The sequence below is a fragment of the Oratosquilla oratoria genome, chromosome 11 (assembly GCF_046742065.1).
Source record: "Oratosquilla oratoria isolate Oo_2021 chromosome 11, ASM4674206v1, whole genome shotgun sequence".
Classification (NCBI taxonomy): domain Eukaryota; kingdom Metazoa; phylum Arthropoda; class Malacostraca; order Stomatopoda; family Squillidae; genus Oratosquilla; species Oratosquilla oratoria.
The window spans coordinates 16744202-16760082 of record NC_134787.1 but is presented as its reverse complement, the minus strand read 5'-3'; the positions used below and the strand labels follow the sequence as shown (position 1 = coordinate 16760082).

The following is a 15881-nucleotide window of genomic DNA, read 5'->3' as shown; positions in this document are numbered from 1 at the left end:
TCGATGACCTCGACCTCGTCGTGGTCGTCCGCTTTGCCTGATAACCCGCTGGAGACGTATAAACGGGGCCATTCGTCTCGGGGGGCCCGACGTAGAGCCAGACAGAGTGCAACACTGCCAGGGCGCCGGCGGTGGCGGCGGCGGCGGTGAAACAGCGTAGCGCGTCGTGACTGGTGGCTCCCCCTTCTTGTAGCTTCGCTCCAACAAATCCTTCACCATCAGAGGGGTTGAGGGAGGGAGGGAGGGGGAAAGGAGGGGGAGGGAGGGAAGGGGAAGGGAGGGAGGAGTAAGGGAGGGATAAGGAGGGGAGGGAGAGAGAGGGGGAAAGTGAAGGGGGAGGGAGGGAGGAGTAAGGAAGGGAGAGAGGGAGGGGAAAGAGAAGGGGAAGGAAGGGAAGGGGAGGGAAGGAAGGGTGGAAGGGAAGGGGGGAAGGCGAGAGAAAGAAGGATGGAGGATTGGAGCGGGAGAGTGAGAGAAAGGGGGAGAGAGAGGAAGGGAATGGGGGGAGGGAAGGACGAGGGAAGAAAGGAGAGGGGAAGGGGAGGAGGAGGAAGGGAGGGGAAAAGGGGAAGGAGAAAAGGGTGGGGGAGGGAAGGGGGAGGGTTGAATTGGGAGAGTGATGGAAACGGGTAGAGAGAGGGAGGCAAGGAAGGGAGAAGGGAGAGGGGAGAAGGAGGGAGGGAGGGAGGGAGGGAGGGGGAAGAGGAAGGGAGAGAGAGGAAGGTAGGGGAGAAGGGATGAAGGGAGCAGGAAGAGGAGGGAGGGAGGGAGGAGGAAGCGCCCACAAGACTCCTCCCCCCACCCCTCCTCACATCCCTCTTTTCTCACGTAAATGAATAAAATCGCTTGGCGACATTAGTGAGGTTGACCATAAAGGGAGGTTTCTATGTAAAGGGATGACCCAGTAAGTGCACACTGAGATGGAGGGGTGGGAATCTTTCTCTTCCCCCATTGTTCAGACAGATAAAATCGTCTGATGACAGATAGAATATAGATTTCTAAGTCGGTCATGACCTTCAGAGGGCTCAGTCGACGTGATGGTGTCTTTGAGTGATTTAGATCAGTTGACGGCAGTCAGAAAGAAATTACCACTATTAGTCTTCGTCTTCTTCGTTTTCTTCTCTGTATTTTTCTTCGTCCTTTTTCTTCTTATTTTTCTCCTCTTTTTCTTTGTCTTTTTCTTCGTCTTCGTCTTTTTCATTTTCTTTGTCTTCTTCGTCTTTTTCATTTTCTTTGTATTCGTTTTTTTTCATCTTTGTCTTCTTCTTCGTCTTCTTTGTCTTCTTCTTTTCTTCTTATTTTTCTTCTTTCTCTTTTTCTTCTTCTTTTCCTTCTATTTTTTCTATTTATACTTCCTCTTGTTTTACTTTTTCTTCTATCACTTTTTCTTTCTTCTTCTTCTTCTTCTTCTTCTTCTTCTTTCTTTTTCTTCTTCTTCTCTTATTCTTTTTCTTTTTCTTTTTCTTCTTCTTTCTTCTTCTTCATCATCTTCTTCTTCTTCTCTTCTATTTCTTCTTTTTCTTCTTCTTCTTCTTCTTCTTCTTTTTCTTCTTTTTCTTCTTCTCTTCTTTTTCTTTTTTTTCTCCTCTTCTTCTTCTATTTGTTTTTCTTCTTCTTGCTCTTCTTTTTCTTCTTCCTCTTCTTTCCCTTCTTCGTCTACTTCTTCTTCTTCTTCTTCTTTTTCTTTTCTTCTTCTTCTCCTCTTTTCTTCTTCTTCTTCCTCTTCTTTCTACTTCTTCTTCTTCTTCTTCCTCTTCTATTTCTTCTTCTTCTTCCACTTCTTCTAGTTCTTCTTCTTCAACTTCTTATACTTCTTGTTATCTTCTTCTTCTTTTTCTTCTTCTATCTTGTTGTCTTCTTCTTTTTCTTCTCTCTTCTTTTTTCCTCTCCTAATTCCTTCTCTTATTTCTCTTTCTTCTTTGGTCTTTTTTCTTCTTTTTTCCTCTTCCTATTCTTCCTCTTCTGTCTCATTCTTCTTCTTCTTTTTTCTTCCTCTTCTTCCTCTTCTTTCTCCTCTGCATTTATGAAGACTGAAATGAAGTCAGGACTTACACTGGAGAGGACAGACGTAATTCTGTGAAGTTATGTGACACCAGCGACTCGTAAAATGTGAACATCTGACTGGCTAGCTTCAATTGAACAAATATGGCTTGTTCAAAGCCATTATTATCAGTTCATGTTATCATTATCTGATTTATTTAAACACTTAACAGAACCTATATTTATTTCATTTCTGTTTTTATCATTTTGGTAGACATTGTATTTGTTTAATGATTTAGTTAAATTAAACTATTGATGTTACTTTTCATTGTATCAACATGTAAAAAAGTACCTTTATTGTATTGTTCAACAGCCAGTCCGATCACATGTAGATGTTCAAATTTTAAGAAAATTAATCAAGGTTAAGAAGTTAGAAATGTTAATAACTTATTTGAGGAGTTATAATGCAGAAATGCAAAGAACAGCATGCAGAGCTATACATGTTTTTGCAATGTTCATATCATGCAGAAATATGCATGATATGAAATACTTGAAAGGTATTGATAATTAATAGATAGAGATATCCTGGTCATAGGCTGTAAGATTTTATTTCTTCTATTAATAAAAATTAATAATCGGGAAAATGTTTAATCATTATTTGATTTTATCTCCATTGCACTTGTAGACATTTATATAGGTTCGTATGACTAAGCATCTGATTAAGAATTTATTTATGTTTTCATTTTCATTTTCTTTTTGTATGTACACTTGTGTGAATATCAGAATTCTGTATAAGGTATTGTGCGCCCGCACGCATACACACACAGGTAGTTACACATATGCATACACACACACAAACACACACACACACACGCACACACACACACACACAAACACACACACACACACGCACACACACACACACACACACACACACGCATGCAGGCAGATGCACACAGAGACATATACAATTGTACACACACAGTCAGGTGAGGCGGCTGTCCCTCTACTGGTACCATGAAACCGAGTACTACCTGTCGCATGATCGGATTGTCGGCGACTAAACCGGCTCCTCCATTAGTGACCTGTCAGTGAGGATCCTGGGTGGGTTGGACACCTAGATGGAGGAAAAAAAACAACATCAAAAGGGCAGATGAACTCTGAGTCAGTGACTATCCAACTCCGTTATATGTCACCTACCCCCGTGTTTGCCGTGCGTGGCATCCCTCCAGAGCCTGGAGACGGGAGTCCCGGAGGAGTGATGCCCCAGTGCCGTGGTTGCGCTGAGGTGCCCCCCTGAGACTAGCAATACGGCCCTTTGGTTCTCTATTCAGGATATTTGACCCTTCTTGACTAGGGAAAGCAAATCGGCTGGACTCACTAACTTGAATCTGGGGGCCAGGCACGCCCTGAGTCAAACAACTCCCACCTGGGTCGACACCGCACGTTACCCGGCTGTCATCCCCTAGTGTCAAGGTGATGGGTTCGTATATTCTCCCATGAACCCTGTGACTATTGGGTTAATATGTATACCCAAATATCGGTCTCCCTTCATTGGGCTCGGTGGTGGGTGGGGGCGTGGGAGGGCGAATCACAGGCATATGTCCATGGCGACCATACTGGACACATATGGTGGGAATGAGCTTGTAGCCTATCCCCGTTAAAGTCACCAAGCCAGCTGCTCGGGGTGCCGGGGTGTTGCAAATGAGGTACCAACACGCCGATCCAGCCCCGGGATGAACCTCCCGCGGGCTCTCCGTGTGTGCGCCTGGAACATTCTTTTTCCAATACGATCCGCAGAACCCTGCTAAAGTTTCATAGGTCTAAAGAGTCTGGACTCACGCCAGGTAAATCAACAACTGATCGGATCCTAACGCTTCGTATTCTTGTGGAGCGCCGACGTGAATTTCAACAAGGGTTTCTTGCAGTTTATTTTGATCTCAAGAGGGTGTTCGACTCGGTGCATCGTGGAGTGCTCTGGGATCTTCTGCGGACCCGTTGGAGTTCTTGCAAGGATTATTGACTTGATATTTGGCATATAATCTGGGACAGGGAACACTGTAAAGTATGGAGGAGGCGTGTCTAGTTTCTTTCCTGTTAATTCAGGAGTGAGACGAGGGTGTGTCCTCGCCTCAGCATTTTTCAACAACTGAATGGATTGGATATTGGACAGAGTTGTCAATCACTGTCGTTGCGGAGCATCTATTAGCAACACAAAGGTCACTGACCTTTTGTTTCCTGATGATGCTGTCCTCCTTGCGGAAACGTTGGAGGTCCTGGTTGCAGGCCTCGAGTCACTGCGCAGGGAGTCGAGACCGTTTGGACTTGAGGTCTCCTGGACAGAGATCAAAGTTCAGGAGTTCGGGGGTTTACTGGATGACACAGTTCAAATTGTCCATGCATATGGCGAGGATATTGAGGTCTTGGGAAGCTTTATGTACCTTGGCAATATAGTACATAACGGTGGTGGATCATATCAAGATGTACTTCGAAGAATAGGCATTTCCCATGGTGACACGGACTCTTTCAACCAGAGTATATGGCGTCGTCGTTATTCATGAAGGAGAACTAAGATTCGAATCTTCATGTCACTTGTGCTCCCTGTCTTGCTGTAGGGTTGAGACATGGACATTGAATTCTGACTTGAAGAGGCGTCTCGATGTCTTTGGCACTAAGCGCCTTCGAAGAATAATGGGCCATCGCTGGAATGACATCGTATCGAACCAGAGACTATACTGTGAGACTCAGTCTAGGCCAAGGACCGGCATAATTCGTGTGAACGTCAACTTCTTCTATGTAGTGGCACGTTTCCCTGATGGTGATCCTATTCAGCGTTGTCTCCACAAAAGACGACCCTCGATGGAGGAGACGAAGGGGACGCCCACAGAATTCATGGCTGAAGGGGCAAGTGGATCGAACCTGTCGAGAGCTGTTTGGAGTAGAAGGGTGCCTGCATGGAAGCTTGATCTGAGAGACCGTAGGGACTGGCACCGGCGTGTGAGTAAAGTAAAGCGCTCCCTGGCGTATGCCCCCACTTGACCGATGATGATACACACACACCAAGATACACACACACCAAGATACACACACACACACACACACACACACACACACACACACATACACACACGCAAACAGACATGAAGAAATGCGTGAACAGCCAAAATAAGGAAAACGTTATCCATATCAACTGAATAGAGATATGTGCTGAATTTTAGTATATATATATATATATATATATATATATATATATATATGTATATATATATATATATATATATGTATATATATATATGTATATATATATATATATATATATGTATATATATGCATGTGTATATATATATATATATATATGTATATATAATATACATATGTACATATGTGTATATATATATATATATATATGTATTATATATATCTATATATGTATATATATATATATGTATATGTATATATCATATCAATCACAATACTTTTCCTTTTCAATTCCTTGCAAACACTAACAGGAGTATGTACCTCGATGGAAATATATTCGGAAATATATACAGTATATATATATATATATATATATATATATATATATATATATATATATATATATATATATGTATGTATATATATATATATATATATATATATATATATATATATATATATATACATTGCCTTTGTTTCCATGATTCTTGTTTGCGCATGTCTTGTTTGCTTTGAGTATTTTTTTTTTTTTTGTAGCGTGTGCGCACTGGCTTACAGACTTTTGATATATAGTTATGAACATATGGGATGAAAGTGTCAAACTTCTTTCTAGTTTGACACCGGTTAGCTAATCTACGAGAAAACTTTAAACTTTATAAGTTCACTAAAGTTAACGGTGATGTACTATTGCGGGACATACAAACTGTCCCGCCGCGTTCCACAGCCAAGGAGATGTATCTCTACTTGTTATTTGATATATCTTATGCATACTAGCTTCCAAATAACAAATATCAAATTTTGTAAATAAATTTCCATTAATACGATAACAATGAAAACAATTATTTGTATATTTTTTCATGTATTTTCATATACAATAATTCCCTATGTTAAAAGTGATTTTTTCAACAAAATTAATACAACAATAATAATGAAAATATGTTTTTGTATATCATTTATGTATACTGGTCACATTTGTTTGTCCACCATATTGCTTTACACATACACGCTTCAAACCTCGATTTCGTATCATCCTGTTTCACTAACACGATTATCCCAACCAGTTATCATCAGTTAAAAATAAATGGAATAAAATATATAAAGCATTCTACCAGGCCACAGTTCAACCGAATTATAAAACAAATAAATAAGCAAATAATTTAATCAATCAATCAAATTAAATTTGGTGTGATGTTGTGATGTTACAGCATGTCATCAAACTCCACCTCATGTGATGTGCTATGTTCTCATATGTGGTGACACGTTCTCATATGTGGTGATATCTCAAATGAGGCGCCACGTTCTCATATGAGATACCAGTTTCTCATATAAAGTGCCACGTTCCCACATGAGGTACCACGTTCTTATATAAGGATTTGAGGTGTTACGTTCTCATATGAGGTGCCACATTCCCATATGAGGTCCCACGTTCTCATATGGGGTGTTGCGTTCTCATATCTGGTGCCACGTTCTCATATGAGTTGTCACGTGCTCATATGAGATGCCAAGTTCTCATATGAGGTGTCACGTTCTCATATGAGATGTTATGTTCTCATATGAAGTTCCACGTTCTCATGAAAGTGCCAAGTTCTCATATGAGGAGCCATGTTCTCATATGAAGTGCCAAGTTCTCATATGAGGTACCACGTTCTCATATGATATGCCACATTATCATATGAGGTGCCACGTTCTTATGTGAGGTGCCACGCTCTCATATGAGGTGCCACGTTCACATATGAGGTGCCACATTCTCATTTGAGGTGTTACGTTCTCATATGAGGTGCCACATTATCATATGAAGTGCCACGTTCTCATATGGGGTGCCACGTTCTCATATGAGGTACCACGTTCTCATATGAGATGTTATGTTTTCATATGAAGTTCCATGTTCTGATGAAAGTGCCAAGTTCTCATATGAGGTGCCACGTTCTCATCTGAGGTGCCACGTTCTCATATGGCACATGATGTGCCACATTTAACATTATCATATGAGGTGCCACATTCTCATATGATGTTCCACATGACGATGTGCTGCCAAATGCGGCATTGTTATGTTCCACTTGGCACCATGTGCGAACTGACCCCAACTCGTTAAGCAAACGCGTCGAGTGATATAGTGGGTAATATATTCAAGCTAAACCATGGTTAAGCCAGGCTTAAATTACAGGACTGAAGTGCAAAACCGAGGCGAAATCTGCACAAAATGTGCGGTGTACATTGGCACGATATTGCAAGAAATTTAGCTCAAGAAAAAAAAAATCGCGAAGTCGTGAATGGGAAATATATGCAAAACGCTCAATGTGTTCTGGTGTCATTTCGCGATAATGAGGTTTCGCGAAAGTTTATGTAGGATCGAAGGAGGATATATACGGCCACGAAAAGGTTTTAGATTATTCTGTGATATTAAGAATGTTTAGTTATGGTTGCAAGGCATGTAATTTCCTCTGCAAGAATCGTGTTACAATATATAATATTTTCATGTGTAAAGATATTGCGTACACGGAATATTCACAGTACAAACAGTTCTTTCGTTGTTACATAATTACAAATTTAATCACAAAGAATTAACCTTGATTACAGTAGTGCTTTGTATAGAAATATGTAAGACCCTTCTGAACAACATATATATTTGTGTTATCTGTATTATATACAACAAAAGGCGTTTTCCTCCCTGTAAAGGGGGTTACTGAATCATTACAAAGGCGTAGCATGCCGACAAAAGACCTTTTGGCCCATAACTAGGTCGGATGCGAAAAAAAATTATATTAATTATAAATAAATAAATAGATAGATAAATAAATAAGAATTATAATAATATAAATAATAATGAATAAAATGAATAAATGCATAGGTATAGTTAAATAATAAAGAAACAGGTGAATAGTAAATAATAACAAATTGACAGATAACTGATAATAAAAGAATATCAAGCAAACAAACAAACAGACAAATAATAACAAACAAATAATATAAAGTAAATGGCAGTCATTACAGCATCTTGTCCCCACGTATAATAACAAAACAGCTTGGTACCACATTCTTCCGTTTGCCTGGAGGTACAATTTACATGTTGAAAAGTCGCCGCACGCTCCATTTGTGCAATTGTGACGGATTGCGACGCATTACGACGGAAACTTCCATTCGGAGGTGATGCTTATCACGGAAGAATAGAGGGAAATCACGTAAATTACGATAATTTGGCCTTGACAGAAAACCCAATATATTATGCAGACGTACTCCCTTCAGGGCCATGCTGATGTTACATTGGATGCTCTACTTCAAAGGTTATGACTCAGGAAGACACAAAATTAGTCCTTATTTACACGAAGCATAAAGGTGAAAATGTTGATCCCAATGGAAATGTTGTTATTAATACGATATTTTGTGACTCGAAGGGGACAGAAACTTGGTCAAATTAGACCTTATTTACATCAAGCATAAAGGTGAAAATGTTGATCAAGATGAAAATATTGTTATTGAAACGATATTTTATGACTCAAGGGTACAGAAAATTGATAACATTGGCCGTTATTTTCATGAAGAATAAAGGTAAAAATGTTGATAAAAAAGATATTCATTTTTTATTAATACGATATTTCATAGGTACATGTTAACTAATTAACAGGTGAAGCTTGTTTGATAATTTATTTGGCGTTCAATAAAGTACATAGATAATAAATATACAATAATGAGCGAGTGAGACATACAGTAATAAGAATGAGCGTACAGATGGAAATAGAAATTTTATATAACTTCTTGTATAATTCATTACAAGTAGTATATGTACACTTATTAGTGGCCGAGAGTTGTTCGCTAATAAAAACAAGCATGTTGACTTACCTACTGAGACAATCCACAATTCACAGTTTTAGTAAATCGTACGCGTTAAAATATACTAGATGACACAAAATATTCGTCTAAAAACATCAAAATAACATATTTAGAATACAGGTGGCAGGTAATTTGGTTTAGTATGTATAGGCTACATTCTAACCTCTATATTCTAACCGTTAGAATAATATTAGAAAAAATATATCGATACACTGCATGGTGGGTTTTGTGTATGTAGTTACCAACTTTACCACCAACTATGTCCGTCTTTTTCGTAAAATAAACTTTGCCTTCGTGATAAGAACCCAACTGCTCGAGCCGATAGGGTAGAAAATACTCCATGCACTGTGTGTCCACGTGCTTTCGAACGATTATCGCCCCAATGGAATATGGATGTAAGGGTTGTTTTCCTGTGTGTAGGTGAGGCTGTGTGATTCTTAAGTCTGGGCCATTTAGGAAATAAGAAAATTTACTATGGGAGTTGGGCAAAGGATATGATTTCTTCGCGTTGTATCATGTGTGTATATATATATATATATATATATATATATATATATGTATATATATATATATATATATGTATCTATATGTATATATATATATGTATATATATATCTATATATGTGTGTGTATATATATATATATATATATCTTATATATATATATATGTATATATATATATATATATATATATATATATATATATATATATATATATATATATATATATATATATTGTGCGGTGCCTATACTTGTTTTTATTATTACATAATATTTCAGATAAAGTAAGATTTCTTTTACATGTTTTTCATATATGCAGTTACATGTAGACTTACGTGAACACCTATACATCCATGCGTACAAACTGTACATACATGTATATATGTATATCCATTTGCTAATTGTATTGACCAAGTTGTTGTATACGGCATGTGTGTGTGTGTGTGTGTGTGTGTGTGTGTGTGTGTGTGTGTGTGTGTGTGTGTGTGTGTGTGTGTGTGTGTGTGTGTGTGTGTGTGTGTGTGTGTTACTATGTACGGAACCCGTCTTTTGTGGAGACTTGCAGTCGTCTAGGTACACACTCTATAGCCGCGAAGAATGACTGAGTATGCCTTTAGAATTCTCGAACTAAATGACATGACCTTACTGGGCTCGAACTCTCTTCTCGAACTCGATTGGCTAACGGGGTTCGAGCCGTGAGTAGATGCATAACGGCGCTTTGCGATGAAGGGCGTTCGGGCGTGTGTTCGAGGCCTTCTTGCATGCACCCAACCACGCTTGTGCAATCGTACGCTTGTCAATATTTCAAAATTGGTTCAGTGGCTTGTATGTGGTAAAACCGTATATGTGTATATGTATTGTGGGTGATCGTGAGAACACACACACACGTACACACACACACACACACACACACACACACACACACACACACACACACACACACACACACACACACACACACACACACACACATACAAACAAAAATAAAAGAGAAAAAGAGAAAAAGTCTTTGGGTATTTTGGGTAAAATCTGTTGACGATTGATGATAGAAAGGATAAGATAGATGACGAGAAGTGTGAGAAAAAATTAAAACTTTAAAGATAAGAAGAGGATATATAGAGCAGTTGCTCACGCTGGTACAGTTGTGTGGATAAGTTCAAAGATTGAGGGAAGTTGAGAGAAGTGCTGGATAGGTGGATGGGTTGAAGGTGTTAAAAGGGTTGATTCAATGATGTGTAAGTACTCTGGGTACGTGTGTAATTGTGTAAGAGTGTGTATGGAAAGGTGACTGTGGTGTATTGTGGAAGTCGCTGGTTGATAGAGAGAAAAGGACAGATATATGTATATATATATATATATATATATATATGATATATATATAGATATATATATATATAGATATTTATATATATATATTCATGTATATATATTTATATATATACTATATATATATAGATAGATAGAGAGAGAGAGAGAGAGAGGGAGAGAGAGAGAGAGAGAGAGAAAGAGAGAAACCTTGTGTTTATAGGGTCCTTTCTCATTTCATAAGATCATTTGGCGTCAGCCAGAATATAATCACTAAAGTGAGGTACATGACCATATTGGATCGAGAACTTAATTTCTCGTCCACGTTTATCCTTCAGCTGAATAAAATCACCTGACGTCACCTTAATGTAGAGTATGATACATCCTTAACACCCTCCCTCCCCCTCCCCCTCCCTTAGCTGAATGAAATCCCCTGACGCTAAACAGAACAAGATAGATTACATTTGTAGTAAAAATTAATTATCGTCTGGAAGGATTCCCGGCCGTTCGGAAGGGTTCCCGGCCAGGGTGATGATGACGATGACCGAGCGCGTTAGCCACCGGACCACCTCTGCCCCTCCTCCTCCTCCTCCTCCTCTTCCTCCTCTTCTTCCTCTTCCTTTTCCTCCTCCTCTTCTTCCTCCTCTTCCTCCTCTTCCTCCTCCTCCTCCGGGTGGGGGCTGGGGGTTGTTCCTTCGTCAGGAGATCGTGGCCGCCCAGTTGGGTCATTTCCGTCTTAAGGTCATCACTTCAATTCTGCTTCCGAGAGAGGCGATACTTCTCTGTCAAGTGGACAACCCCTCTCCGACATCCCACCCGCCGCCACTTCCCTCTCTTTTCCTCCTCCTCCTCTTCCTCCACCATCTCCACCACCACCACAATCACTTTCGAGTGTTTCCAGGCATCTGAAAAATCGTGCGTTATTGATTTTGTTTTTTGTGTTGTTTTGTTATTTTCTTTGTTTATTCAGCTTTCTTGATTTTGTCTCTTGTATCTAATTTAAGTTTCATTTTCATTTTCATTTTTTTTTTTTCATTTCGATGACTCTTCCAAAGTGTGTTATTTCTTTATTTATATATTTTGTTATTTGTGGTGTTATTACGCGTTGTCTTATCACTTTCATTGTTTGTTTTTTGTTTCATTTCATTTTCTTTTCTATTTTAATAGCGTTCATGTTATTTCTTTTTTATCGTAATGTTCACTCCTGTTTCTATTTTTATCGCTATTTCCATATCATTTTTTCATATTCATTTATCTATTATTTTTATTTATTTATTTATTTTCCTTTGTGAGCGCTCTCCTTCAATGGTCAAAGTTGTCAAGTTATGGTTTATGAGTTATGGACAATTGCTTGCCGGAGGAAGATCCATTCGGGAGATGACCCAGAAACTCCAGAACTCCCAGAACTTCCCAGACAGGACCCCCAGAACCCCCCAGAATCCCCCAGAACCCCCAGAATCCCCCAGAACCCCCCAGAACTCACCAGAATCCCCCAAATTTGCCAGAGCCCCCTCAGAAACCCCAGATCCACCAGAAATCCCAAGAACTAGAATCCCCCAGAACCCCCTATAAATCTCAGATTTCCCAGAATCCCCCAGAAATCCTAGGAACTCCAGAACTTCAAAGTGATCCCAGAAACCCCCAGATATCCCAGAATTCTCCAGGAATCCCAAGAAATCCCAGAACCCCCCCCCAAGTCCCTATAAATCCCTAGAAAATCTAGAACTCCTCAGAATTCCCCCCAGAAACTCCAGAAACCCCCGCAACTCCTCAGAATCCCCCAAACTCCCTAGAACTCCCCAGAACACTCCAGAACCTTGTAAACTCCTAAACTCCCAGAACCAGAGGTCCAAGAACTCTCAGAACTCCAAGAATTGGCATGGACAAGGACTACCTTGGTCAGTTCTGAGAAAACTCCAAAGCCACGGTACTCACCTCTTCGATATCGTAACCTACGATGTGATCGTAACTTACGATGTGATATCGAAACTATTGTCCTTGTAGCGCTTTGTTTTCATAACAATAGTAATTTACGATATGGTCCTAAATATTGTCCTTATAAATATGATATCGTAATCTACGATGTGGTCGAAACTCTAACGATGCGAGGTCGTAACTATTGTCCTTATCAATGTGATGTCGTAATTTGCTCGACTCTTCGTTATCGTTATCGCTAACTTTTCGGTCGCTAATTTTTATCGGTCTGGTCTTCGCGAATTGTCATTAAGAGGACTAATTTCGGTAATGATAATGTGACCGTGGCTCTTGTGTTTTTGGACTCTGAATTGCAATTTATGAAAAATACGATCTTCGTGATGAGAGTTTTCGCAATGTTTGAGACGTTTAAATGTGGTTTTATACTGTTACGAGGATAAACACACACACACACGCACACACACACACACACACACACACACACACACACACACACACACACACACACACACACACACACACACACACACACACACACAAACACACACACACACTTGATTAATCAATCAATCCGTTGCCCCAGGTCCGTCTTTTAGTAGACAAAAACATAAAACAAGCAAACAAACAAACAAACAAAGTTACTAAAACCCAATATTTCAAGTCACTAAAAACATTGACACCTTAGATTCGGTGTGTCAGATGAAGATGAGGAAACTACGCCTGGAGGCGCTGAGTGGTTACGGCCGAAGCCGTCACCTTTACCCTATTATGTGCTTTGGGGATTGTTGTGGTAGATAACACTCACTGCTGGGAATAGGAGATGGAAGTGCGGGATTTGAACGCACAAGTAAGCGAAACAAGCACGCTTCTGATGACGCGACCCACCATCGCACATGTGTCAAATGAATATGACCCACTTATTCATAGAGAATTATTAACGTGTAAGAGATGGTGCCGCGTACGGCTCGCTAATGTCAGGCATTGTTCGGGCGCTCAAGTAATGAGGCTCACGTTATGCACGGACATGCGCGAGTGGCGTGACTTCTGGTCGTCCATGATTTCTAATACCCCCTTGTAGACCCATGAATGGGATATTTCAGTCATTTAGAAGAGATTTGGAGTTTCAGAGATTAAATGTGGTATTTTTGTCGGTAATCAACGAGTTTCTCCTCTATACTTTGGTGTTGTAATGGTCATGATATATATCATGATGAAAGGGAATTCTTTTGGATTTTGTTGTTGTTGTTTTTTCGTCAACGCGAGATTTGTCCTCAGAGGAATAACGTAGTTTCGAGGTAGCCGGAACAAAAAATACAAGTTGTCATTCATTCATTCATTCATTCATTCATCAGGGAATGATTTTATTAACTCATTCTGGTTGTTTTCGGGACATTTTGATCTGTTAAGGGTATCCATTATATATATTCTTCCTTGCCGCGTCCAAGCAACTTTATTCAGCTGAAGTAAATATGTAAAAGACTACCATTCATCTTTCTTCGAATGTCCAAAATAGTCCAAATCCAACGTTGAAAAATAAATAAGAATTAATAAGTAAATTCATAATGGTAAATAAAAATAACAACAACAACAACAATAATACTGATAATAATTATAATAATAATGATAATAATAATAATAATGATAACAATAATAATAATAATAATATAATAATAATAACAATAATGATAATAATAATAATAATAATAATAATAATAATGATAATAATAATAATAGTGATAAAGATAATAATTATAAATAATGAGTATTGACAAGATAAGAAAAAAAAATCACAAAATCGTTGTTGCCTAGCCACCCCAGAGTAAACCCACACAGGAGAGAGAGCACAGTATCACACACACACACACTGGTTCAGAGCCAGTCCGTCCGGAGTATCACAAGGTTCCTCCCGTAGCCATATCTCTCTCTTTCTCTTTATCACTCAACCCCACCCCCTCGCCATATATCTCACTCTCTATTACTCCCCCTTTCCTGCTCTCTTTCTCCCTATCTCCCCCTTCTCTCTTTTTCCCTCTCTCTCTATGTCTGTCTGTCTCTCTCTGTCTGTCTCTCTGTATGTCTCTCTCTCTCTCTTTCTTTCTCTCTCTTCCTCTCCCTTTCTCCCCGCCATCTCGAGTATTACTCTCCCGAAGCCGAAGCGGATTTACAAGCGGAAAAGTTCTTAAATCTTTGTCGAGATTTTGCTGGAGAGAGTTCTTTGGGGACATCCAATACAACTCAAAATATGTCTAAAAATCAAAATTGAATGTTAGAAAAAAAAAGTTAAAATAATCTCGTCTGCGCCCCTCCCGTAATACAAAAAAAAAAATCTTTAAATAAGAATGTTGTTAGAAAAAATATATATAAATAAACAAATAGATAAAAAAAATCGCCTCTGACAAAAAAATAGAAATATATATTTTTTTCCATTTTGAAATTCAGAACAAGAGGTAAAAAAAATCTCACTCCACCCTACCCCCAAATAAATTATTTTTTTACTTAAAAAACAAAATAAGAAAAAATCCCCCACCCCCAAAAAAATCCCCAACGAAAAAGATAATTTTTCTATTTTGAAATTCACAGGTAAAAAAAGAAAAAAAAAAAAAAAAAAATTCCACCCACCCCCAAATAGAATTAATATTTTTTTAAACAAAATAAAAAAGATCACCCCACCCCACCCAAAAAAAAACAAACATAGAAAATAATATCAACTCAAAGGAAAAAGGAAAAATGAAGGTAACCCTTTATACTTGGTGGGCAGTTTCGTATGCAGGCTAACGTGGCCGGTTTTACTGAGGCACAAGAGTCTTTCAGGACAAAATTGAATGATTTATACATGACCGTGAATTATGTGAGGCGATATGCCAATTATGACCTGTTCAGTACTCCAGCCTCCAACCATTTTGTGTATTACTCTCTCCTTGCAGCCGTTCTTGTGAAGGGTGCAATTTTCTTGCTGTTATTCGGGCTTGTTTTTTCTGTTATATATATACACTGCATATATATATATATATATATATATATATATATATATATATATATATATATATAATATATAATTTTTTCTTATATATTTTCTTTTTCTGATTTATTCTTATAGTCCTGTTATTACTTATTTGATTAGTCTTTGTTGGTTC

General features: G+C 38.7%; 1 protein-coding gene across 1 annotated transcript; it reads left to right on the top strand.

The window, feature by feature from the left end:
• Positions 1-4133: 4133 nt before the first annotated feature.
• On the top strand, positions 4134-4541 carry LOC143029977 (uncharacterized). The gene has a single exon (XM_076193189.1). It carries the CDS (start codon positions 4134-4136, stop codon positions 4539-4541), a length of 408 nt encoding a protein of 135 aa, XP_076049304.1.
• Positions 4542-15881: the final 11340 nt, after the last annotated feature.

Excerpts from the sequence above, each read along its gene's own strand:
- LOC143029977 (XM_076193189.1), top strand. The coding sequence starts at position 4,134 with ATGGATTGGATATTGGACAGAGTTGTCAATCACTGTCGTTGCGGAGCA.